The sequence below is a fragment of the Diuraphis noxia genome, unplaced genomic scaffold, assembly GCF_037042655.1.
Source record: "Diuraphis noxia isolate RWA-SAM2 unplaced genomic scaffold, SU_Dnox_SAM2 contig0001, whole genome shotgun sequence".
Taxonomy (NCBI): domain Eukaryota; kingdom Metazoa; phylum Arthropoda; class Insecta; order Hemiptera; family Aphididae; genus Diuraphis; species Diuraphis noxia.
Genome location: NW_028301711.1, coordinates 72,595,071 through 72,621,454, shown reverse-complemented (window position 1 = coordinate 72,621,454; position 26,384 = coordinate 72,595,071). Strand labels below are relative to the sequence as shown.

Sequence of the window (26,384 nt, the reverse complement as noted above, 5' to 3'; positions counted from 1 at the left end):
AGTTAGGTTAGGTGAGTCGCCAATACGACACTTACCTCGCTGAACGTGGCAAATTCGTAATTCAAATCTGGCGACCGGTAATGGAACAGATGTGAGATAAATTCAAATTGTTCGTGAATCTTCAGGTTTCCAACAATTGCGTATTCATTGGTGATGTTTTGTGGCAATATTAAATGCGTCGAAAACGATATGTTTCGGAGCGACGGTATCATCGCCGTGGAATTGGCTTCGAATCTATTAGGCATATGAACAAAAATTATAATATTTAGTGAGAAATAACTATGAAAACTTATAATATTATTATTAGATAAACATGAGGGTAAATTACAACTTCATTCCATGAAATGTAAGTGGTGTGCTCAAAAACCTTTTTATTCTAACATTTATTTAAAAACATTTTAGAATTTTATTAGTATAGATGCTATTTTTCAAGAAAAACTGAAAAAGTATCACTTTTAAGTAGTAAGAAGGAGTTTTTTTAAATATTTTGTTTTCTATACAGTGTTTTTGTTCACAAATACGTCTGTTTTATGCTGCAAACTATGGACTATATTGACTATAATATTATGCATTTATATGAGGCTGGGTAACTCTGTAAACCGAAAAATATACGTTTGAATAAATACAGAAATTTTAATTTTGTCTACTCTGCTAACCACAATGATAGAGTGACTATATTACTATAACAATCTACAATTTAAGATTATACCTTTCCTGTGAAATTGTATATAATATTGTTATAAATAATAAGGTTAGTAGCCAGTAGGTAATAATTACCTACTACAGTTAATTTATTATATTTTATATCTACATTTCATACATCGGGGATGTCAAATCCATGGCATGCCCGAGGTGGCACGCAAAAAATTTAAATATTTTTATTATATATATATAATATACAGGGTGATTCGCCAAGCATACTCACACCCTTTTTTTTTAATAATGCAGTTATGGAATATTCAAAATCCGTTTTTTGGAATCTTTAAATCTCTAAGACTGTATTTTCAAATTCTTGTGATTTTTCTACCACTTCATGAGTGTCCCATAGCGAAACAAACTTTTGTTTTTCAAATGAGAAACCATATTTTTTACTGCAAATTATTTAGAGGATATTTTTTTATTGAGAATTTTGATGTATTGAAATCAAAATATTAATGAGTAGTTTTTAAGTTGTTTAACTTTGTATTCTAAGGATAAAAGGTCAATGGTTTTAGGTTTATAACTTTATAAGATATATGGTCTATGGTGGATTTAAAAATATTAGTCATTAATACTAATCTATCAACTTAAATACTTTGTATAAGCGACCTAAGTAACATAAATACTAGTTCCAATGGTACGTATATTTTATACTTTTGTAAAACGATTTTTAACGGCTATTATCCTTACCTAGTACAAACAATGTAATAACTAAGAAACTGCTCATTCCAATTTTAAATTAGGTACATCAAAATATATTTTTTTAAATAACTATTGAATAATTTATAGTTAAAAAGAGGGTTCTCATTTGAAAAGCAGAAGTTGTTTGTATTGCCACAAGACACTCCTTAAGTAGCAAAAAATCTCGAGAATTTGAAAACTTAAAGTTTTATGGTCTTTTCGTATATTCTAAAATTCCAAAAATTAGAATTTGAATAAATTCATTATTAAAGGAAAAAATAAGGGTGAGCATGTTTGGTGAATCACTCTGTATATATAATATAATATATTGTTTTTTTTGACATGGCATACTCGAAAATAAAAAGGTAATTTTTAGCACGTAGCGTTTAAATAATTTGCCACCCCTGTTCAACATATTTATATCGAGTTACTTGCGACAAACTATATTTGAGTATAATGTTTTATAATCGCTGTTTGACGTTTGTGAATAAATTAAAATTAAATGAAAAAAAAACTACTTCTACATCAACCATCATTATTTAATTATCGTTGAAGGTTTAACTGCAATTTCAACTATGATTGAATTATACAATATTAGCTATCTGTTTGAATTCTTATGTTATAATTATTGCAAGTGCCTGTATAGGCTGTATATATTTAATTATTTATTAGTTATAAATATAAATATAGTTAAGCATAATATTGTGTTAAACCTAACCTATCGTTTAAAAAACGGTAAGTAATACATATATAGTAAATACGTAACTACGCTCAACTTCGTCTTCAACATATTTTAGTCAAATTTATTATTATTTAGGTATTTAGTAGTTAGTATAAGACGTATAACTGAATAAGTCATTTGTATATAATATATACCTATATATTATATACAAATGACTTATTAGGTATCTAATATACATATAACCATATAAATATAAAAAAAAATGTCAGCGAATTTGGTATTTTGAGTAAACAATATTTAATCAACCCCTATGAATTATGTATAGCGCTGGCCCTGGCTATCCGCGTACTGAAAGATTATGATTTAGGCCACTTTGGGTAGCTTATAATCTGAATATTATGAGATCGTGACGTGTTTTAAATAATTATTATCTTCAAATTATATTCTATAGCGCGTTCATTTCGACTAAGGATTTGCGTTTTGCATAATACGATGTAGTAATTAAGTTATCTTGTAAATTATTGGATTTCATTTTAATATAATTCTTTACAATTATTCGTGTGTAGATCGGTCGGATTAGATTTGATTATAGGCCATAGGCGTGACACGGAAGGTGATTTAGGGGGAATTAAATGTATTTAGTATTTATTTTCTAATTTAAGATGTCTCGTAAATTATTATAGAACAGTACATTTAGTGTTGTATAATATCTAAAATGAAAACAATAAGTCATTTATATGTACTACATAAATACCTATTGTTTAATACTATATCTGTATTTCTTGTGCTTTTCTACCACAAAACCGCTCCGCATGTGTGTTTATAGTTTATACACGTGAAATTCAGTGATTATATTATACAACATTATGACGCCTTAAATAGCTTTGTAACATATTATTATATTAATGCCCAATTACCTATAATCCCTAAACTTCAGGCGCATAATAATAAGTTTTATGCCATATCATGTTCAAATATAGACACGATAATAATCTATATATTTATCAAAATATGTTTATACTATATAGTTATGAGTAACATTATACAATGAGAGTGACGTACGTCCATTTATTGTTGGCGGTGACACGTGCACCAAAGGTTATTTGACTGACACTGTTCTCGGGAGCAATGAAGTATACTTTAGAAAATAGCTTTTGGTATGACATTTTGTTCAGCGCGTATTCAACGTCAACCGCTCCCCAAATGTGTTGTGGTGGCGATATTACCCAATCGATGTTTATGTGTCCCTGTAGATATCGAGATTCCACAGAGCTTCTGATTACGCCTTTGTCACCAATAAACCTGTTGGCACAAATATAGTGACTCAAAACTTAATTATCTGTGGGCAAAAACGTTACTATCGATTACGTGACCCACACGTACCACAGCTTGACGTTTCCTAATAACAACGTGGACACCCCATCGATGATCGATTCTCCTTGGACGTTGACCACGTATATTCCTGGCCGTTTGAACACTAATGAACTCTTTACGAACACAGCTTGAGAGTTATCTTGCATTGATGATATCTGCAAGTATACCAATGCAAACGTGTATTTTAAATAGTATGTGGAAAATAATAATTTATGTTGTTTAATTATTATTATTCATTACTAATATTATTATATTATTATAAAAAGTCATTTGAAGGAGTCTGAGAAAAACTGTGATTACAAAATAAATAAAATAAATAATTGCTTTACACGGTCTCACTCAAAATCAAAGCCATTTGAGTCATACTACCCGTGTTTTTTTTTAATGAATTTTAATTCTTTGAAGTGGAAATCTGATATTATAATCATCAAAAAATTCAATTTCAAAATGTAATTAATAATATCGATCATGTTTCATTTGTTGAATCTATTTGATTAATGTACTAGATATTTAAACGGTACTCAGTTATCTACAAAACAAAGAAAATCTCTCACACGTTAACATCGAGGATATAATATTATGGAAAATCAATTATTTTTATTAAAATAGGTAATAACAATGATGAACATTTACCGAATAGAAACCAATTGAATTTAGTTATTATTACTTATTGTATTCAGCTGCAGAGATGGCCAACTCAAATTTATCACAGCTTTAGTTATATATATATATATAAGGTCCCGTTAGAAGCATTGTATTTGAATGACTTTTTTTGTGATTTTTATACACAAATTCTAAAATTAAATAGTTCATTCAATATAAATTTATAAACAATCGACTGCTTAATCGATGTTTATTTCATGTTTTGATAAATGATTCATTAAAATATAATACCTTTATTAATTGTTTTTTTAATCCTACAAACACACTTGAATAATATATGTTTAGAATTTTTATATGAAAATTAATAAAAATTTAAAGGTAGGATGGGCTGTATAAAAAGGGAGATTATTAGTTTCCAAACTCTAATACTATACTTATGTAAAAGTACTAAAAAAATGTTGCAACACAATTATACATTGAAATTAATTATGTTACATTAGGTAGTTAAATATTTAACCATAATTCATAGGTACCTATATATAATAGTTTTTTATTTATTTTTGTAATTTATTTTTTTTTTTTTTAAATCTAATATTGGCAAAAATAACAAGGGGTGATATTATTACAAAATGAAATCTGATACAGGTTTCCGATTTTACCTCAAAGTCTAGTTAAAGTCTATAGTATCGCTTCAATGCCTATTCCAATTAAAACCATTTTTATTAACCTAAAAAAATTTATTTAAACAAACATACCTCTACAGTAGTCATTTTTCCTTCGTCTGTAGACACAATCAGTGTACTTAGTCTGATTACTTTCTTCATAGATTGCAACATGGCTAAAATCATATAACCGTAAGTATCGTGTTTCACCTGCATTACTATACTTCCAACCGAAACACCTTGTTTGGTTAAATAAGCTTCCAGCTAAAAAAGTTTAACGGGTGTCGATTATAAAAATATTATAAATGTATCATTATAGGTATAATATTTAATAGTTTGGTAGTAATAATATACATTATTGTTTTTTCAAAAGGTTTTAGACACCAAAGGTGGATAAAGTTAATGAAAATAATATATATTATAAGCTGTATACTACGTTTTGAACAAGCCTTGTGATTGAATAGGGAACACGTATCAAATTTGAATTTAAATACAGATACATCAAAATCACTGTATTACAAAAAAATACCATACTGATTGAGGAAAACATGTGGATTAGTATATTTCTAAAGATATAGATTATATTATACTATATTTAATATTTATATTATTATTAGTATTTCCGTAATTGAGTTTTTCGGTGTTTTGCCTGAACCATATCACTTCTAAGTAAATATCAACGTACAGTATAGAATCATATATATGTTCATATTGGTAAAAATGACTTAAAATAAATTATTATAAATATAACATAAAGGTATCATTTCTATAATTTCTATTATTAGTTCTCCCAATTCACTATAAAGAAAATAATTGAAAATTCCTTGCTTTTGACAATCCAAAATACCAACTAGATCAAGTTATCTGCCAGAAATCGACCATTATGGAGGGTTGAAGCAAACTTTCTGGTGTAAAATGTATCACTGCCCCGATCAAAAAAAAAAACATCCATCATAGTAAAACTTACCTCAGTAGTCAGTTGTTCTTATTGTTCTTTTTTGAAATAGATTGAATAAAACATTGTAAAAAAAAAAAAAAATAGTAAAACTAATACCTACAATACTTCCAGAACCCAAAATAATAAATTATTTTTTAATCTAATCACAACTATATCATACGTATAGGTAACCTACTTTTACAAACATTTTTTTAACTTAGTGAATTATTGTTTTTCGAACGAACTGAAAACGCCAAGTCATTACAATGGTCATAATTAAATATAGAAAAATAAAAATATTATTCTAACTAGCTTTTGTCCATTTTTACGTTTCATACGTTGCAGTTAAAATATAATCCACATTTTATATTATACTCATTAGTCGTTACACTTTTAACTGCAGGAAGGATTATAGTAATATTTACAAATCGTAAGCTATTAGTTATTAATATAATGTTTTTGTTTATAAATGTTTTTTTTTATCAAACAACTGTTAGAAAAAATGTTTTCAATAATATCTTAACAAAGTATATTTCATCAGTTGTATTATAGGTAATAAAAACAGTTGAATAATTCACCGTGCCATCTTAATAAAATATTAGATATATATTAATATTATTAATAATAATTTATTATTATATTTTTGTTTTTACAATATTATAATTATTATTGTAATGACAACGAATATGTAATAGTATAATATAATACAATATAATAGTCGATTTACAGTTAAATCATTGCAATACAAACCAAACCTACAATGGAGATAAGCAGGTATTCATTACCATGATACGCCTTGCTGACAAGTGACAATACCACAAAAATAATATGATTAATTTATTATTACAATATTGAATACCTACTGCTAATGGAAACGAGCTGTTTGCAGACGCCCAGCCACTGATCCTGTACGACTGGTCACCGATCATAATCGCGTCAATTCCTTTCCGACCATCTTTTGCAAACAACGTACCCAAAAAGTGTACATTCCTGTATATATTATTATTGTTTATGTATCAAATAGGTATTTATTAACATATTTTGTTGAAATTGGCATATTCAATTATTCTATTATGGTATATTGGTATAAGTTTTCAAAAACGTTCCGGAATTGATGATGTTATACGAATTTTGATTACTTAAAAGTTATAATTATTGTAATACTTTGTTACATATTATAATAGGAATAATATTATGATAATGATGGTAGTGGTTTCACTAACCTCAAACCCTCCAGCGAAGATTCCAAGTTGAGAGTGATCGATTGTTCTTTTAAATGAGCCCTGGCCTTCATTTCGGCTTTCCTAGAATAGTTGATGTACGATTCTAGGAAATACGACTTAGTGCTGCTTTGGTGAAAGTACTGCAAGCTTCCCTGCACGTGGTTGATGACTACAAACGGCGTGATAATTTCGCCACTTAATTTAATGTAATTGAATCCATCTATCTGCCAAGAGCTCTTGATGTCCAACACCACCTCATTGACCTTTTTGCGGCGTAACAATTTTGTGCAGGTGTCAATAATGTTTTAAAATGACAATGATTTAACATTGGTTATTAGTTTATTTAGTTACGTCAAGACACTCACCTGCGAAACCGTTGGTCTGCTAATCAAGAATTGCACGTTTTTCTCAATCTCTGTGTAATCTTTTTTCACTTGAACGCGGAATATAGGCAATTCAAATAGTTTTGATGTCACATCCACGTCCACTACAGTATCGAAGTAACCGTCATAAACCTGTGAAAATACATGCCTAATATTATTGATATATTTTACGGTTGCTCATTGGTGGAGAGAAAGGGATATCAAGAACAGTCACAAATACATTTAGAAAAAAATAGTTGTGATAAAATCGTCGTTTATTTTTTCTCCCAGTTTTTTGCAAGTAAAAAAGATATTATTATTAATGTAGTACCTCCATGTTGCCTATGACAAACAAGTTTGTATAGTTGGTCTTCACCGTGATGTTTGTTTCGTACAAATGCTTCAGTATTTTTAGCCTCATGCTCGAGTTACAGAACTCGAGGAGTTTGAACGGAGAAGTCAAATAGAACTTGATCTCATAAATACCGAACGGGATGTTGTTTGCCAAATCCGGGTCGTCCTGATCTTCTGACCCGGGATCTGATAAAGCCGTCGTCAAGAAATCAGCATCGAGTGTTGTCTGTAATATAATGATAAAATGTAATCGATTTCAAACAACAAAACTTAACTCGATTTCGACTAGAAATATTATTTAAGAACTCATTGAATCTCATCCATTTATTAATTAAATAATTCACATGCTATCATTAATTCTAAACACACTTAACACACTTATAATTATGTTTGTGTCAGTAAAATGTTATCTAGCTTCATCTAGAAAAATTATAAAAATTTCCCTTTTGTTAAATAAATGTGCAATTATTTTGAATTTAAATATGTTTGCAAATCATTATTTTCTTTTAACTTGTATGTATTTAACTAATTGATAAAGTTATTGTTTATAGTTTTATTTTTTTTTACATAAAAAAAAAATATATATATATTTTTGTTTTTTAAACTTATTTAAGAATATTTTTTAGTAACAGAATTTAATTGGTAACGCATCCAACGAAATACTTCAGCAGCAAACTGTAATATTCTTAACTAACAGTAAAATTAATGAAATATTTATTATTAAGGTGGATACAGTGAATAAAATCCAACGGGTATAGTTAAATTGTTAATTAATTCGGATATAATGTAAGTATCTACGAGATTTCTATATTGAGATAATTATAATTTATCCACATATTAGCAAATACTGGAGTCTATGCAATTTAATAATATTTTAACTACGCTGTAATGGCAGAGTAAATCTTCAAACGCCGGAAATTGTCTTCAACATTTCAATTAATATAGTCAAATACGAGCTTTGATATTATCTTAAAAATGTATTTGAGTTTATTTAACTCAAAAATCCGAGTGAATCAGATAATGTATTATTTCAACAGTATTGTTATTCGTTAAATTATTTGTATTTAACAAGTTTTGATGAAAAAAGAGTGTTTAATAATTTTAAGCGTCTTGGAAATATTATGTAAATAATATCGTAGTTTATATCGTCTCAAATATATCCCGTAAGCTTACCTTTAAGTTTACCCAAAAAAATAATTTCCGAGAGTCGTCGTTCAACAATGGTTTTCAACTCTATATTATATCAGTTTGGAATAATTATTTTGATTCAAAAGCTTATTAATTTATTATTACTTTAAATTCTAATTACTATCCTAAATTATAAACACAGCACTTTAATTTTCAGTGAAGTGAGAGACGAGTGTTTAATAGTAATCTGTCCGATTTAAAATTAAATTGTCATTTATATAAAAAAAATAAAAAGTCATAAATTATAAGTTTTAAAATGTGTAGTATGTTTTATTGCCTGAAATAATTAAATCATTGTTAAGTACATTTATATATTCCTAAAATTGATTGTTAAACTTCAAAACATTGTTAAACCACTTGAAATTGTTATATTTTCCTTCATAATGAACAATAATAGTGATGAGTAATAAAAATGGTTGTTAAGTAATAAGTACATAATATCCTATATTATAGGATTATATTATTATTATTATACTATTATTATTATTATACTTATAGGTATAAGTATAATATACGTATTAAAATTATTCCATGATATTACTGAGTTACAATTGTAGTATTTTTATTGGTAGGAACTTTAAAAGTTAATACCATTTCGTACAAACAATGGCTTGAAATGGTTCATAATCACTTTTGAAATAATAATAACGCAAACATATTTTTTTAAATAATATTGAACAGCAAAAATTAATTTAAATTATAATGAACTACCCTGATTGGCTAATAACAAAATAATACACTTTAAAAAAATATATAAATTACACACAGTCTGACACATAAAATAGTATGTGTAACTTCTAAATATTTTGAATGTAAATAATTTTTATCATTATTCCTAAAAATAAAGTTTTTTTAGCCAGTGTTTTTATTTTATTTTTTGGAAATGTTTCAATTTATTAAGCTCTTTAGACATTAAAAATAAAATAATATTCTTTGCACGTGGGAAGTTCATTGTTTTAAGTTGAAGCTGGGTGTATAAATTAGATCAAAATAAAATAAATTATCAAGTCAAACAAAATGACTTCATCAAAAATGTAAAGGTTATAAACTTAAAAGAAAAAGAAATATATTAATATTCAATTGAATAAATAATTTATAAATAATAAGAGAAATGAGAAATTCGTGATACTTTGACCTCATTTTAGCCGTATTTGTAGTTATTTTTGCATTTTATTTAAAATATATTATGTTGTAGATAACTAATTAGTAAATAAAATAGTTATATGTTACTAATTTTCAATTGAATAACTAAGCATAAGAAACAAAATGTATTTATTATATATTTTAAATATTAAAAGTTCTACTACCTTAGTAAGTTCTAACTAGTAAGACAAATTTATTAAAAATATGAATATCATAATATGGATTTTTTTGCAATTTCTACGAAAACCACCTTAAACCACTTTCCAATTGGTTGATTGACATATCACACAAAAAGTTATTTTTTGATTACATAACTGTATTACTTGAGTATTTCTACCATTTATTTATAAGTATACTAATACAATATATGTATATTATATATACATGCATATATTGTATTAGTAAATTATATTGCTTCTCATATTCATATAAAATTCAAATTTGAATAAATTGATTGAATTTCACAGTTAATTGGTTTTACGGGTTTGGATAAACTTAATTTTCGAAATTTAAAAACTCGGGACTAACCAATAAACTAGCTTACTGTGGATGGCCATTATTTTACTTATCGGGAATTACCTTCAACGTTTTATTGAAATTGACTATGGACACGATCGAATTGGATATAATATGGTTTTCGTTCTCAGCAAACACCGTAAACTCGGAAAATATTCTTGAGAAACGTTCGTACGACGTTGACACATTCAGTTCGTTTTTGATGTCCATGAAATTCTGGAAAAAAACATGCGTTCATAATGTATATTAATTTATAACAAAAATCAATCGTACATGCTATCCAATTGTATAAGCAATACCTTCAAAAATAATTCGTCTTTCAGCGCGACTTTTATGATGATTGCCGACAGTCCGACTTGTGTTGTATACATAATATCTTTTTGAGTCACATTGAAATTGGCAATCACCGAGGGGTAAAACGCCGTATCAATTTCCATTAGCCCATTATAGAGCACCATCGATAATTCGGCGTCCTCGTCATAGTAATATTCGTCTATTTCTTCTGGTCTAGGTATAGTTGCGTACACGAGTTTCACGCCTATCTAAAAATATGATGTCAATAATAAGAAAATTATTATATTTTAGCATATGAGTGTAACTTGAGTCGAAATTCTAGGAAGAGCTAATATCACAAGAAAAAATTCCCATTCGGTCCAAGCAAATGTTTGGAGAGCCATTTCTGTAGCAATGATCGTTATAGTTGGTATAGGTACCAATATATTTTGTCGTCGTAATTGTTTTTTTATTCAATATATTAACTAAGATCTATCACTGCAATTCTTGCTGTCAATTATTATTATTATTATTATTTATTATTATTTTTTTTTTTTTTTTGGTACACTAAATGTTATAAAGTATTATAATATGCATAGGTAGTTAATATTTAAGAGGGAAAGAGCGTAAAAGAATGGATACATATATTGAAAGCATACTAATCCATTATTTAGGTTAAGACGGAAGAGGTAAGTCCTTTTAAAAGGTTTTTTTTAAGCATAAACAAACACTATTATATTTTTAATTTGTATTAAGTGCAATTTTATTCAAAAAGACATGTTATCATAATTTATAATCAATGATATTATAAAAAGATACGATGAAAGAAAAACTGTCTGCACAATTTGAATAATTTCTGAGAACGTCGTATTGGATAATGTTTGCATATATCAGTGAGTTTATATAATTTGTCAATTTGTGTGTCAATTTCCTAAATTGATTTAATAACTAATCTGATTATCATAAATAACAAACAAAAAGCCGTTATCATTTTCTAGAAAACTATTAAATAATTTAAACAACATTAAGCTTTTTACGTGGAAAACTCATTATCTGTAAAAATATAAAATAATTTTTCAAAAAACGATAGTTGTTTCGGGAATTTTAATTAATACAAAAACTAAAAAAATAAAACATTCTTGAATATTTTAGTACCAAGTCTTAAAACAGTTAAAACATTCACCCTTCTCATAATTTACCCTAATTAAATATCAAATTATAATTTTTGAATGACAAACTTAACTTAGAAAACATTTCAAAAATATTATTTTTTTATTTATAGTTATTTTTATCTATAGTTTATGGTTTTTAATGTTTATTTAATATAATCCAATTGAAAGGAATAATTACCTTAATTTATTTTTTTTCAAAAAAATGTGACGTTTTAGAATTTTTTTTTTAATATCATTATCAAACCCTTCTAAATATTTTGAAATACTATTTTATCAAACAAGCAATAACAAACACTAGGTAACGACTTTTCATCATAATAATTGCATGCAATAATGATTGATCGAATTAATATTGATTACTCAAATAAGAATGCTTTGCGTTTAAAATGTCTTATATATTATAGTCATAGTCATTATACCAACAATGCATCTCATTTTAAAGGTAGTATACATCAATCCGCATTTATCTCAGATTCGAATCGAATTTTCTAAAAAGAGGTATAGGAAATACTGAAACTCGCATTTGTTGACGATTTTCAATTTTTTATTAAATACATACGCAATACAACTTTTAATTTTTTCTTTCTACTCAATATTTAGATATAAATGCAGAATTTTATAGTCATTTTAATCTATTAACCATGACTGTCCTAATCCAAAATTGACTAAATTACAACTCGAATTTCGTGTATTATTTACGTAATAAAAAATTGTATTTTCCATAGTGCCCAATATGATTATATATATTATACTATAATATTAAGTGCGCATAATATAATATTTATAACAATAATCACCATCGACGAATCCGGTAACACCGCTCGGATCTCACAATCAATGTCGTCAATGATGTAGATTTTCACGGTGGCACTGCTGTATGTGAACTTCTCTATAGGCGTGTAAATTTGCAATGCGTACTCGAAATCGGACCAACTGACATAGTGTGAAATGCCAGCAAAGCCCAACACAAAGTGATTCCATCCAACTCGGAAGTCAGCCTATAACGGTTGTATCATTGACATAATAATGTACGAGGTAGTAATTATTACTTAATTTATATTATAATAATCGCACTTAGTCGCATTTAAATAAATAATCCTCGGCGTCTATGGCCATTAGCATACAAATAGTTATAAGGTGAACAATTTCTTAAGATACAATATTTACATACATTATTTTTATTGTTATTGCATAAAAATCGCAAATGGCAATTTGTATGATATAATGGCATCATAACAATATTATGATAAATAGTGTATGAAGATCATAATAGAAAGTTTTCAATTGTGTAACTCAAATAGTCAAATATAATACTTAAGTACCAAATACCTAACGGTTTTCGATAGAAAGTTTTTAAGTGAATATTATAAATATTAAGTTGGTTTTTTATAGCTCTGGCGCAGCATCTGTAATCTGTCTTGTAAGCAAACAAAATTTAGACTTAAAATGTGATATCATTTTCTTTTCGGAATACTGTAAATATTTGGTAGACTTGCAAATTAATTAAGTTAAAAAAGTTTTATTTTTAATAAAACTGTATAGAATATTATCATAGCTGTGAACTTTCATAAATTATGTTATATTATTATCTAACTTTTTACACGTTAAAAATACATAATTTATTTTATGAAAATATATTTAAATGTAAGATCACTACAAATATATGAACAAAACTTAAATTACAAAACACGTTCGTTGAAGTTAATATGCATGTCAATATTTTAGTACCTACTGTTAACTAGCTTAAGTCTATTTAAATAATTTAAATGAGAACAAAATGTTTTTAATAATGATTTAACACTCAATTATTCATACTTGCTTTTAGGGAGTATTATACTACGTCATATTTAGTAAATTAGTCAAATAATTTTCAGTGTTTCAAAGAGAATGATTGTATATTTTTCCATTTCAAATTTTGTGTTAAAAGACTTACTTAAAAAATGTTTTGCTTAAATAAAAATAAACAGATGTTTTTATAACAGTAATTTATTTGACGCAAGAATATTATTTTGCATACCTACTTGCTTTATAATATTTCTTATTTTTAATGCACTTATGCCATTTAAAATTATTATACCGCGTGCTGAGGGAGTAACGAGTTCAAAACTCTGATTATAATATTATACAATTTACGCATATACATTCTACTAGTACCTCTATGGCTCAATACGATGGAATATTATATTAGTGTCAGGTGATTACTTACTAATTCACTATTCAGTTTACCAGCAATGATCAACTGCCTTAACGGATCTACGGGTGTGTTGACTCGTAATTTAAGATTATAGTTGGATAGATTTTTGTACAAATAACGCAATTCGATGCCAAGTTTGAAATTATCACTGTATATGTCGAAAAAAATATGCTTTTCTCTTGCTTTGTAACCCATTTTCCCGAATAGAGTTTTGTAACTTTCATAAGGAGTTGAAATCTTCAACAATATTTTGCTATTGTCTAGTGGAAAGTATACACCTAAAATATAAAAATAAATGATTACTATATTATTAATATTGTAAATAATATATATATATATATATATATATATATGTGTGTGATTTCTGAGTAAACAGACAAAAGAAACTCGTGTGAAAGATTTTGTAAAAAATTAGATAAAAATCAGCTTTGAATTTCTGTCGTCACTTTGTCAGCTACAATACAGTAGCTGATGATAATAATATTCTATTAACAGAAGTTTAGCAGACGTACCATATTATAGATTATGAACATAATGCTATTATAGTCATTATCTTGGATTATACCTACTTAATCTATTCAATGGTTTATAACAAAAGTACTTGTATTAAGCAAATACCTACACAAAATTACAAAAATATGAAGAAAATAATCATGATAAATCCATTGCAAACTTAAAGCATTGTGAAGTTCTGACGACATCTAAAAAATCTTATGAGCAATAAAAAACAAATCTATCAGCAACGATTTAATTAATTTAATCACAAACCACCCAAACTTTAATAGTACTATAATACCTATCCAAAAGCGATCCCCGTTTAATAATTAAAGAGAAATGCATCTACAATGGTTTAGCTAATTAATATTATAGCTCCCAGTGCACAAAACTTAACGACGTAAAAATAAGATGTGACACAATGAACACATAACCAGTTAATTACTACCTTGTAAAAACCAGATTACGTATTGGTCAAACACGCTTACTCAACGGACTAGTTACTCGCAAGTCACAGTATATTTATACAAAATATACCAATCATATTTTCATTACAAGTTATTTGGTAATTAAAAGTAAAAAAAATAAAATGTTATTATGGATATTAATAAATATATTATATTATTATATATTATCATTACTTAAGAATATGTTCTTTCAATGTTTCAAATATTGCACTATTTATACTAATCTAAATAACGGTTAAACGTAAAACGCTAAACTTTTTATAACTTTTTTATTATTAATAACGCTAAACGCATAAATTGAATAAAGTTTAAATTCTTTATAGGTAACGTTAAACAGTCAATCGATCATAATGTTTAATATACCTATAACAGTAAACGGTAATATTATTATTATTTTTTTTTTTTTTATTTAAACCCTGCTTTTAGGAAATATTAGTAAATAACAATTTTAGGTACCTATATATTTTGTAATAACTTTTTGTAGAATAATATTGTGTACCTAAAAAAGATCATTAAACGTTTTCAAGGTGAACATTGAATATTTGAATGGCTTAGATTTTTTATTTAGACATGAACGGAAATGATTTTGAACCAAGTGAACTATTGACATTTACCAAAATAAAACGAGCAAATCCACAAAGTATAATATCATACCTAATCATATATGCATAATATTATAATATAGAATATAAATTTCACTGTTTTTGGGTTATCTATAAGAAACTAAGTGTTGTTATTATTAATATAATTTAATCATCTATAGTTACAAGTTATACAGTGTACATAATAATAAAAGAGTACCTATCAATATTCAATAACCATACACTTACTATAAAATATACATTAATGCAATAATAAATTATACAAGTAATACACTTAAACAATGAGAACAAAAAACAATGTATACATTTAAACTTTATTGAAATTAATTAAAATTTCAATGCCAAGGTAATAATAAGTAATAACATCAATTCCGTTGTATAGTTTTATTCTGCAATAGGTACCCATGATAATGATTTTTAACTTCATAAGACCGAAGGATAAAAAATAGATACTGAATTAAACGACTACATTTTTACGTAGTTTCATTTAAATAACTCGAATTTTATTCGTTATAATTAAGGAGCGACTTTGTATGTATTTGCATATTTTTCTGGGTAATCGTATTATAATATAAGATATGCCAAGTGCATTTCTAGTATAACAAATTGAAAAACTTTTAATGCATAATTTTGCATACTTTGACATTTTTAAATTTTAGGTGTACTTACTGATATTTTATGATTTTAAGATTTCGGTATTTTGTTATAAGACATTTACCAACCTATTTTGGAATAAATACGCTATCGATCTATGTTAGATGTTTTTAATTTAAATATCCGAGCTTAAGAATAGCTTTTACCTATAAAAACAATCACCAATATTTGTAGGTATAAATTCATGGTTGGGCTGGTCAAGGTGACGAGGGAGTGGTCACACCCCAGACCCTCGATGGTGTCATATTAAAAATAGTAAAATATAAAAGTAAATACCTAAGTCCTACAGTAGTAAAATACCATTTATTTAATATTTCTCAATGTAAATTAGTAACATGTCGAAAAAACGATCCTCATATTATCTGCATAGGTAATTATTATTTAAACAATCTTGGACTTATTCACGTCTTCCAGAATAGGGAGTTAAGTATAGTTGTTTACACATCTCATCTCCACTAAACTGCAACAAATTCTCTCTGAAACGTCTAAACGTAATATGGGTTGAATATGTATGCAATAATATTATATTATATTAAGATTTAAAATACCTAATAGTATTTATAATAAGATAGATATAGATAATAATATAAAAACTGTTATGATTGTAATTTAAGTTACTAGATTTTCTTTTTGGAAATCTTGACATGATAAGTACTTACATATTTTGTATTATTAATGGATAATGTATTCTTGTTGATTATTAATACTTTATACTTTATCTGAGATAGTTTATCATTTTTAATTTGCATTCAAAACACAGACTTCTTTACTAACTAGATAAGGTACTCTATATCATTTACATTATTATCAGTGAAGCTCGCACGGGGAAGACCGCCGTTTTGCTGGTTCTGGTTGGCATACACGAAATGTATAAAGAATAAATGGAATTATATATTATTTTAAAGATGAAATAAAATAATAATCACAAAATTATCTATATAAAATAATTTTATTTTAGTTACAAACAGCAAGTCTAGAAATAATAAAATACAATACCTACAACATAAATTAATATTTACCATAAATACATATTATATGATTTGCCAACCAAGAAAATGGCGAAATCCGGCTTCAACTAATGCTCGGAGTTTCTTATCTAGTTAGTATAGAAATCAGTGTAGTTAGTGATTCAAAATATCAAACATAACAAAATAAAATAACTTCATCGTATTAGGTATATTATATTCTGACATTCGAACGTGGACATGAACATAAAAATAACAGAAAGTTCGCCGAGTGATGCAATGGAAAATAGGACTTTTGAGTTCTCATCAATATTTTTGTCCAAAGCTTAGCCTATTCATATTTGTTAAGCTTTAAAATACCAACAATTCTAAATGTACTAAGAATAAATATAATCAATTAATAAAATATTTGACTAACAGGCTAATGAAAAACTAAAAACTGAAGTCAGGAACATAAACTATAGTAATAAATATATTAGGTATGTACTATGTTAATATTATTATTTTTAATTAAAATAATGCTAAAAAATATTAAATCAGTTATTCACAAATGGTCGATATTTATAAATATCGGTAATCCGTCAATAATCGGTTGAAGCTACATAATATTATGTATTTATTTATTCAACAAAATATTTCGTTAAACGTGGATCACTCGGTGATAAAGTTATCACCAGTTGTTGATGATAATGATAGTAAATGCAACAAATTTTCAACTAAAATATAATGCTCGATTGTGTTGTCTTACCGTGAAACTCGACTTTGAAATTGCTCGAATCTATTTGTAGTCCGACGACACCATTGAGTTTTTTTTCTTGTATACCAACTTCTGACTCAAAGCTAAATGTCTTGTAATAAAAAAACGGTGTGAGCGTGGTGACCGAACCGCTGTAAATAGTTTCAGTCTTCGTGCTGTTAATTTTACCAGTCAACCCCAGCGATATTACGTATTTTGGATTTATCTATACAACACAAAATGAATGTTCGAGTAATTAATATTTTTAGAGTGTTTCACGTGAAACAAAAAGTATATATATTATATCATTTAGGTATAATGAAATATAACCTGGAGCAACACACTGGTGTTGAAACTGTTGGTACCATAATTGTGGTTGACGTATATGCGAATAGCATTAAGATCTTGCAGCGAACTGTTAACGGCCGTATTAAACGAAAAACCAAAGTCTTCGTCTAGCGTCTGGTAACCGGATTGTACATCAAAGTCCAGGTATTGGTTACCTTGCCACATTACACTACCGTTTGTGTGCAAGTTCTGCGGTCCAATCATAACGCTATAACATCAATATGCGGTACAAAGGTAGGTAGTTATATTGGTTATAATTATGAGTGATATTGAACTTCAGACATTTTTGAAGTTTCGTACTTCTTAAATAAAGATTTAATTAATAAACACGAACAAGTTCAACCAACGTTTCTGTGTGCAGTTCGCATATTATTACAATACAACATAAAAAATATTTTGGCGCAAACCACATACAAAGCTATGATAGGAAACAGTGTTGCCTTGAAATCAAAACAAAATTTATTAGATTGTCTTATAAAAATGTTAAAGTTGTTAGGATAATAATTTGTTTTATAGTATAATTAGTATTTTTAAGTGTTCATTAAAAGTTCAGGATTTCGTACGATATGATCAACGTGTTATATAAATCCTAATAAATAAAGCACATTTAATGTTGGTACTACATAGTACTAAAAAGTATATCAACGACAGTCTATTCTGGATTATGATATTTTTTTCACCGTAAATATACGAAACCTAAATAAGTTTTCCCGAACAATATAAATTCGGAATAAAATGTAAATCAGAGTTCTTGTATTTTTATTTTTATTTATTCTATTAAATGCAATCATGAACTTTTATAGATACTAGGTTTTCAAATTAGTTTAAAAAAATTGTAATCGCTTTACCTTTGTTCGTATAATGTTTTCAGCCAATTTTCGAATGGCGTGAGCATCTTACAACCAATGTATCCACTTCCTTTTGATAAGAAATCGTTTTTCAATATTAACGAGAAGTCAATCTTTGACGAGGGATCCCATTCAAATGAACTCAAAATGAAATAGTGTTGTCCTGTGTGAGGTTTATCATATAAAAAACAAATTGATTATTATTTTTACTTACAATTATGGTAGACACATTATTATAATTTATAATACTACAACAATCACAATAAATTTATTACAAAACTGAACCGGTAAATTGAGATTTTCTAGTTTCTACTGTGAAAATAGTAGGTACCTACCTATATATTTCAATTCTAAATCGGTGTTCACTGTCCGACCAGGATATTCTATCACCAGCAAACCAAGAAATTGTTCGCCGTCAATGATATCGCTCGTGTTCGTTTTGAATGTGACTGAAAACTTTTGATCAGGATCTCGATTGGCGTCCCATTTTATTTCGAAAATCGTATGGGAATTCCATTCTTTGGCGAATCCTTTGCCGTAAATCGATATGTCTCTGTACCTATATCGCGTTTTCAACATACATCGTCCGATGACTAACTAATACATAATTGGTGTCAAGGAACAGGGGGAAGACCAAAAAAAAAAAATGTTCTAATTCGACGCGAATTATTATTTTATTATTATGTACTTATTACTTGTATATTTAGAACCATCTTTTTTTTATTTTAACATATTATAAATACAAGTTGGATAATATTTATGGAGTCAGCTGCCTTTACTTTGGCCCGTCTGGATGTTCCAACCCGAAATATCCATTAATACTTTTTATGATGTCAAGAAACAATAAGCAAACTGATTTAGAGCAGGGGGGCGTCTTAAAATGATGGCAAAGCAGTCGGTAAACCCTCACCTTAAACAATCTCTACCGTGCAGATTTTGGATTTATAAAAATATTATTAATTTTTAATAGTTAATACTTTATTTTCTGTAAGTTTTGAATATGTAACTTAACAGTTTCTGATTAAGATATAATACAAATAAAATACATTGAAAGAATAAGATAAAATAATATCTTATTGATATTAATATCGTTAATGAATATATGAACTATACATATTTTGAAATAATTAGTAATTTATTGTAATTAATAAGTTGAATTGCATTTTAATATATTCCTATAATATATTAAGGATAATAGAGCAAGATGGACTATTATTCTGAACAAAAAAATTTCTCATATTATGCGTATGTTAGTAATATGAAAATTTGAGTTCCCTATTTAAATGAAATCTTTATTTTTTTTTTTTTTATCATTACTGTTATTTATTATTAACCTTTCCCTCCACAATATTAAAATATAACGAAATTCCTGCCTATACACTAATATCGAGTGGTCAGAGATATAAAAATATAGGTAATTTATATTCATAAATCATTATCGTATTATCTTACTGGTCCAAGTGCATGTCCAGTGTAATCTCGTGATTTTTCAGGTCGATTAAATTGGACACCGAATACGTGCTCGTATTTAATTTCAATTCTCCGTATGATTCGTACTGCAGTATATTGGAACGAGCCAAATGTCTCAAGAGTATAGCGTGCTTTGTGTTGTTGTGGTCCACCTATATACACAACATACAAATGCAATTTATAATTCGATTTGTTATTTGAAAGGGTATTTTCAATTTAATCTGTTTGTTCAACATGTAATTAAGAGGACGCTAAACTTGAAAGTGTTGTTTCCGCCTTGTAAACTAACAACATAGCAAATTTGTGTTGAGTAGAATCGATTTAGTTAGTCTTAATATTAAAGTGAATTGACCTATAGCCAAACTTGTAGGCAAGAACATTACCTGTAATTTCTCTTTAGTTTTTTATAATATTTTATTTTTTAAACGAGTTATGAATATATTGTATAATATCAAAATATAAACATGCTCATCATAACTCGCTTAAAAATTAAAATATCGTAATCAATCCGATGAATGATGCTGATCATGTTCTTGCCTTCAATTTTAATCATAATTCATAGTTCAGTTCAATCAAATATTAAAGCTATGATCATACAAAATCAATTCTACCGATTTTGTCATGTTATACATTCGTAAGGCAATGAACACCTTCTGGGCCCGGATTGCGTTGATATACCTACCCACGATTCAATTCTGTATTCCTCGTCTGACACGTAAATTTTCCCCATAAACACTATGTCGTTGAATAAATGAGATTTTATTAAAAGTTTGAGCGTATGACTCGTTAGATAATATGAAGAGTGGTCCTGGTACAGTCCTCTCGCAGTTACGTTTTGTCCTCCAATCCAAGTTCCCGCGAAATCGATCTAAACAAATTACTTATAAAATTAGTAAGTTGCAAATTATACTTGAATATATATAATACGTAAGTTTTTCGTTTTTGTGATTTAAATCAAAGATATTAAAATTTAATATTGAGCATTGCATTTTTTTTAATTTTAAATAATAAGTTATGTATAGGTATAGGTTTGTATATTTTACAATAATAGTGTCAAATGATGTAATCAAATATAATAATAAAACAATTCCAACGACTCGGAGACAATTAGTGTCATAATACAGTGTTAAAATAGTTGCCTATATTAATGTTTAATATAGTTCTTACTCTTATAGTATCAGTTATAGCCTATAGCGGCTATATAGGTGTGACAGATGTTTCTATATCAATTTATCTAGTATCAACAGATTAATTTATAAGAAAAATACTCACTTTAAAATTAAAATTGAATAATCAATCTAACCTATACTAATATCAAAAACAACATAATTACAAATATTTTAGACTAGCCAGGCAATATTGCTACTACGTACATCGTTGGTAAATAACTGCAAGTGGGTAAATTAATATATTATCGACATCACACTTACGTCATATTCATTCATAACTTTTTCCTTGACCACAATGTGTATGTCCAACGGAAATTTTCCCGACGGTATTGTCAATTTGAATCTTGAATCAACGTTTAGTAGTATACTCGGAGGCATAAGGATGTCGAGTTTGGCAGTGATATTTTTATCTGTACATATTACATAAGTTAATGTGAGGGTAATAATCAAAAACTCGTTGATATAGGTCGAGTGAAAAGTTAAATAGTAGGTACCTTGCGCATACTGAATAAGAACTGCGGTGTTGGACGTGGTTTGCGTGTCTTGATGATTTGCTATGATTTTGAAAAAAATGTTTTCCGCCACTTTAGTGACGAATAAGTTTAAGTTTATCTTGTTACCCGAATAATATTTGATTTGAGTAAATCCGAATTCGACGTGTAGCTTTTTAGTGTTGTCCTTCAGGTTAGGGTAGTTAATGAAATCGATGCGACATTCTGTATGACCTTGCGCTTTCTAAAACAAGAAGAATATATTTATTGTCTCAAGTTATAACTGATTTATTTAAACTTGGTTAGTATAATAATGGAATCAAATTAAGCCTCAGTGTAATATAGTAAGTATTAAATTAATTTTCAAAAAATATCTGTATGCGTTTATATGATATCATCTATTAACATATGTATTATATATGTGTATTTTCCATCCATATTAAATCTATAAAACCTAAAAATTATTCATACACTTGAACGAATACAAAATATTTAAAATCTAAATATTTTTTAACATCTATTGTCATATAGTGTCTTATAATATACACTAGTCGTACTTTTTTTCATATTTTGTCTTAGAATTAAATCGTTTATTATGAAAAAGATATAGGATGGTAAGATCTTCCCGTATTTTAATTTTCTTATTATACTCAATTCTTTCTCAAAATAATATTTTAAATATAACGGTTTACTGCCAACATGATATTATTAACAAAGGCACATAATTTCAAAATTAAATATTTTACTTGATGGAGTCGGTTTCAACGTATTAAATGACAATTTTTCAGTTAATATCAAACTATTCCCATATAGTTAAGTGGTGCAACAGCCGTGCAGAAAAGTATAATCAAACCATTTCAATGATCATAATGAATTACAGGAAAAACAATGTAGAAAAATGGTTTTTTTTATTTGAAAAGGTCAACTCAATCTGGGCACATATTGAACTCAGATTATTTAATCAACTTTTAAATTGAAATAACCCCCCAAAAAAAATACACTTCAAAGTACTCGATAATTCTTTATGTACGATTTACCAATTATATTAATCGTGTATTACAATTTACAACTGCATAAAATAGAATTCAATATTTGTTTACTAATATACATAATATATTAAACACATATTTTGTAAAATGTACATAATGTATATTAACATATTTCATCAAAATTTTCAATTAATTAAAATAATAGTGTTCGATGTAGCCGAATTGTAATCCCTGGGTATTAATATGAGTAAATATTTATGTTTGGCTGTTACAAATTAATAATTAAACTTAGAAAATGTTCGACATTCCAAGAATTTATTCCAATTCATATTTCTATATGGTATTTTGTGAATCAATCGCGGTAAACTGCAATTCTATACCTATATCATAGTTTCTATATTAAATATCAGAGGTACACAAATAAAATACTTCAACTTAAATCAAAAACGTAATAAATATAATTGATAAGAGTAAGTTCACTAGTTCCGATGGATACTATAATATATATTATGTATATAAATAGTTATAAATTTATAGTTAATAATTACATATTACATTGCGGATATTGCGTAGGTACTAGGTACATAAATTTTGTTCGAAGGTTATTCGCTTATTAATCAGACTGGTAATACCTGGTATATGGCCGAAGTTACATGGTTAATATGCGGATAAGCTGATGATTCCAATTGCATGATTCCTTGTAACGACGATAAGGCTTTAGTAGATCGATCACTGATTTTCACTTCCAGTTTTATCGTGTCCAGAGTTACAGCTTTATCGAATGAGTATTCAAATATCAAATTTATTGCTGTTGACGCATCGTTTATTTTGATGTAACCGACAATTGTAGAATCAAACTTGTTAGTTTTAAATGTCAAGTTGATATCGCATTGAGAGATCCCTTTTTTTTCCACCCATTTGTATTGACCTAAAATTCGAAAACAATTATGCAATCATATTTTTATTATTTACGTGTTTATAATACATAATATTATTATAAACTTTTATACATTTTTATAAACTTATAATACTTTGCATAGGTACTGTGAATAAAATTATGGTGATACAATATTAATTTAAAAACTGAATAAAAATATTAATAATAAATAAAACCACCTTCGAGTTCAGCGATTCTCCTTGCATTTATGTCTAGGTATAATTTCGGTAAATACAAACGACCGTATTTTTCATTTTCGATTTTTAGTTCCATCAATAGATCGAGATGTCTCACGTCATTAATGTCTAGTGTGAATGTCATCAACTTGTGCAACGGAGAATTCCTATACAAACCTAAAAATATTGTTTGTAAAAATGTCATTGTTTGACAAAATGAAGAACAAATTTACAGAATCCATACCCAAAGCGTGTAACTGAATAGTTTTTCCATGAACTAATAATGTGAAATTTTGCGTTTGAGTGTCTATTTCCAGAAGTGCTTTCATATAGTGTTTAACGTGTGATCCCGGTGTTTCGTATACAAAGCTGATGGATGAATTTTTCTAAATCAACAGCAAGTACGCATTTTAGTTTTTTAATATTAAATGCAATGTAATTATGTACATGATTTAAAATAAATAAAGGTGCGAAAGTGTTCACTTACTTTGCCGGTGAGCCATTTGTATTCAATTACATATTTATTGACTTTTATATCTGATTTCAGTAAAAAAATGTTCAATCTCAATGGTCCGTTAAATATAACCATAGGTGATTTGATTATTTCAGTTACGTTTGGTAACCGATAATTAGTGTATAACTTGAGACCCATCATCTCTTCGAGAACGGGCAGACTGTAGGACAAATTAGATGGTGCCATGGAATTTCGATTCGAATTGATATCGACGTCTAATTTATGGTCTTCTAAAAACAACTCGGATCTGCCACAAAATGAAGAAAAAAAACATTAATAAATAAAAGTTTTGATCATTAGGTTGCACGTTTAAAATGTCGAATCCAACTGTATCAAATGTTATAAATATTAATGTATATTATCTTAAGTAAAAAATACATAAAAGGTTTAAATCACAACAATTATAAATTTTTATGTAACAAAAATTTGAATGAATATAATATTATTCACAAACATAATACTAGTTATTGAATATTATTATTATATTAAATTGGACATTGTCTATTTTTAAATGAAGAAAGTAACAAAAGAAGTTGATAAAAAAAAAACTCAATATATGTAATAGCTAAGTTAAATATAAATATAATTATTATAGTTGTAGGTAAATATTTTATTGATGATGGAACATTTATACGTACTCAATGCTAATAATATCGGATCTGATCTTTGGCAAATCAAATACTAAATTCACAAATTTGTATCCCTTAACCTCGGTGGTTCCTTCAAACGCAGTTGAAGTGTACAACTTTGATTTGACTTTGGCCTGAGTAGTCTCGTAGTGGAGGTCCATAGTCATTGAGCCCTCCAGATTCAAAGCTAAACTGCACATAATATTATATTGTATAAATAAGCATTCGATTCAAAGTTGGTAAACGGAATAATATATTAAATTGTGATCCGTCCAATACAATAGTAATATCAAATAGAAACCAATATAGCTATATTAGGTATTAGAGGTATTACCTACACAATACTGAAACACGAACAATGAATATATTTTATAATTTCGCAGTTAAAAAGTAAAACACAATCAAAATGTATTTAAATATAAATCTCTTTTGTTTCAGACTAAATTTTTCATACTTTTTTTTTAAACTACGATTCCCCAAAGTACGCCGGGTAAAATTAAACCAACCACTGATTTTCAAACGGAAATTTTGATTTAAAATTCGTAAACAGAATAATTATTATTTTGAAAGTTTTAATGCATTGTATATGATTATAATGGATTATTTGAAAATAAAATACAAAGTACTTTGCATCATATTCTATAGAGGTTCTTACACTGCGATTTATCAAAAAGTTATAAAACAAATGTATGTATGGTATACACGCTACATGTCTACAGTCGGTAATTTATGATGAAACATTTTATTTATACGTCATACTATACTTATTTAATACAAAATATGTTAAAATCTGTAGATGTAGGTTATATAGTTTATAAATTATTAAATGAT

At 27.3% G+C, this 26,384-nt stretch overlaps 1 protein-coding gene and 1 pseudogene across 1 annotated transcript in view; one reads left to right on the top strand and one right to left on the bottom strand.

The window, feature by feature from the left end:
* Nucleotides 1-26,384, top strand: part of LOC149061615 (uncharacterized) — a 587,539-nt pseudogene that overhangs the window by 242,235 nt on the left and 318,920 nt on the right.
* Apoltp (Apolipoprotein lipid transfer particle) overlaps nt 1-26,384 on the bottom strand; it is a 124,495-nt gene that overhangs the window by 78,362 nt on the left and 19,749 nt on the right. Inside the window, exons 19-43 of the mRNA XM_089218145.1 lie at nt 25,563-25,745; nt 24,898-25,171; nt 24,655-24,796; nt 24,414-24,587; nt 23,930-24,225; nt 22,312-22,552; nt 22,079-22,227; nt 21,331-21,516; nt 20,631-20,800; nt 19,514-19,737; nt 19,179-19,341; nt 18,313-18,538; nt 17,995-18,208; nt 14,076-14,341; nt 12,667-12,867; nt 10,724-10,966; nt 10,488-10,640; nt 7,555-7,803; nt 7,227-7,376; nt 6,862-7,124; nt 6,502-6,628; nt 4,795-4,965; nt 3,446-3,591; nt 3,125-3,364; nt 36-234 (exon numbers count right to left, since the gene is read on the bottom strand). Of these exons, the coding sequence (XP_089074271.1) occupies nt 36-234; nt 3,125-3,364; nt 3,446-3,591; nt 4,795-4,965; nt 6,502-6,628; nt 6,862-7,124; nt 7,227-7,376; nt 7,555-7,803; nt 10,488-10,640; nt 10,724-10,966; nt 12,667-12,867; nt 14,076-14,341; nt 17,995-18,208; nt 18,313-18,538; nt 19,179-19,341; nt 19,514-19,737; nt 20,631-20,800; nt 21,331-21,516; nt 22,079-22,227; nt 22,312-22,552; nt 23,930-24,225; nt 24,414-24,587; nt 24,655-24,796; nt 24,898-25,171; nt 25,563-25,745 (5,050 nt within the window). The remainder of the gene's footprint in view (nt 1-35; nt 235-3,124; nt 3,365-3,445; nt 3,592-4,794; nt 4,966-6,501; nt 6,629-6,861; nt 7,125-7,226; nt 7,377-7,554; nt 7,804-10,487; nt 10,641-10,723; nt 10,967-12,666; nt 12,868-14,075; nt 14,342-17,994; nt 18,209-18,312; nt 18,539-19,178; nt 19,342-19,513; nt 19,738-20,630; nt 20,801-21,330; nt 21,517-22,078; nt 22,228-22,311; nt 22,553-23,929; nt 24,226-24,413; nt 24,588-24,654; nt 24,797-24,897; nt 25,172-25,562; nt 25,746-26,384) is intronic.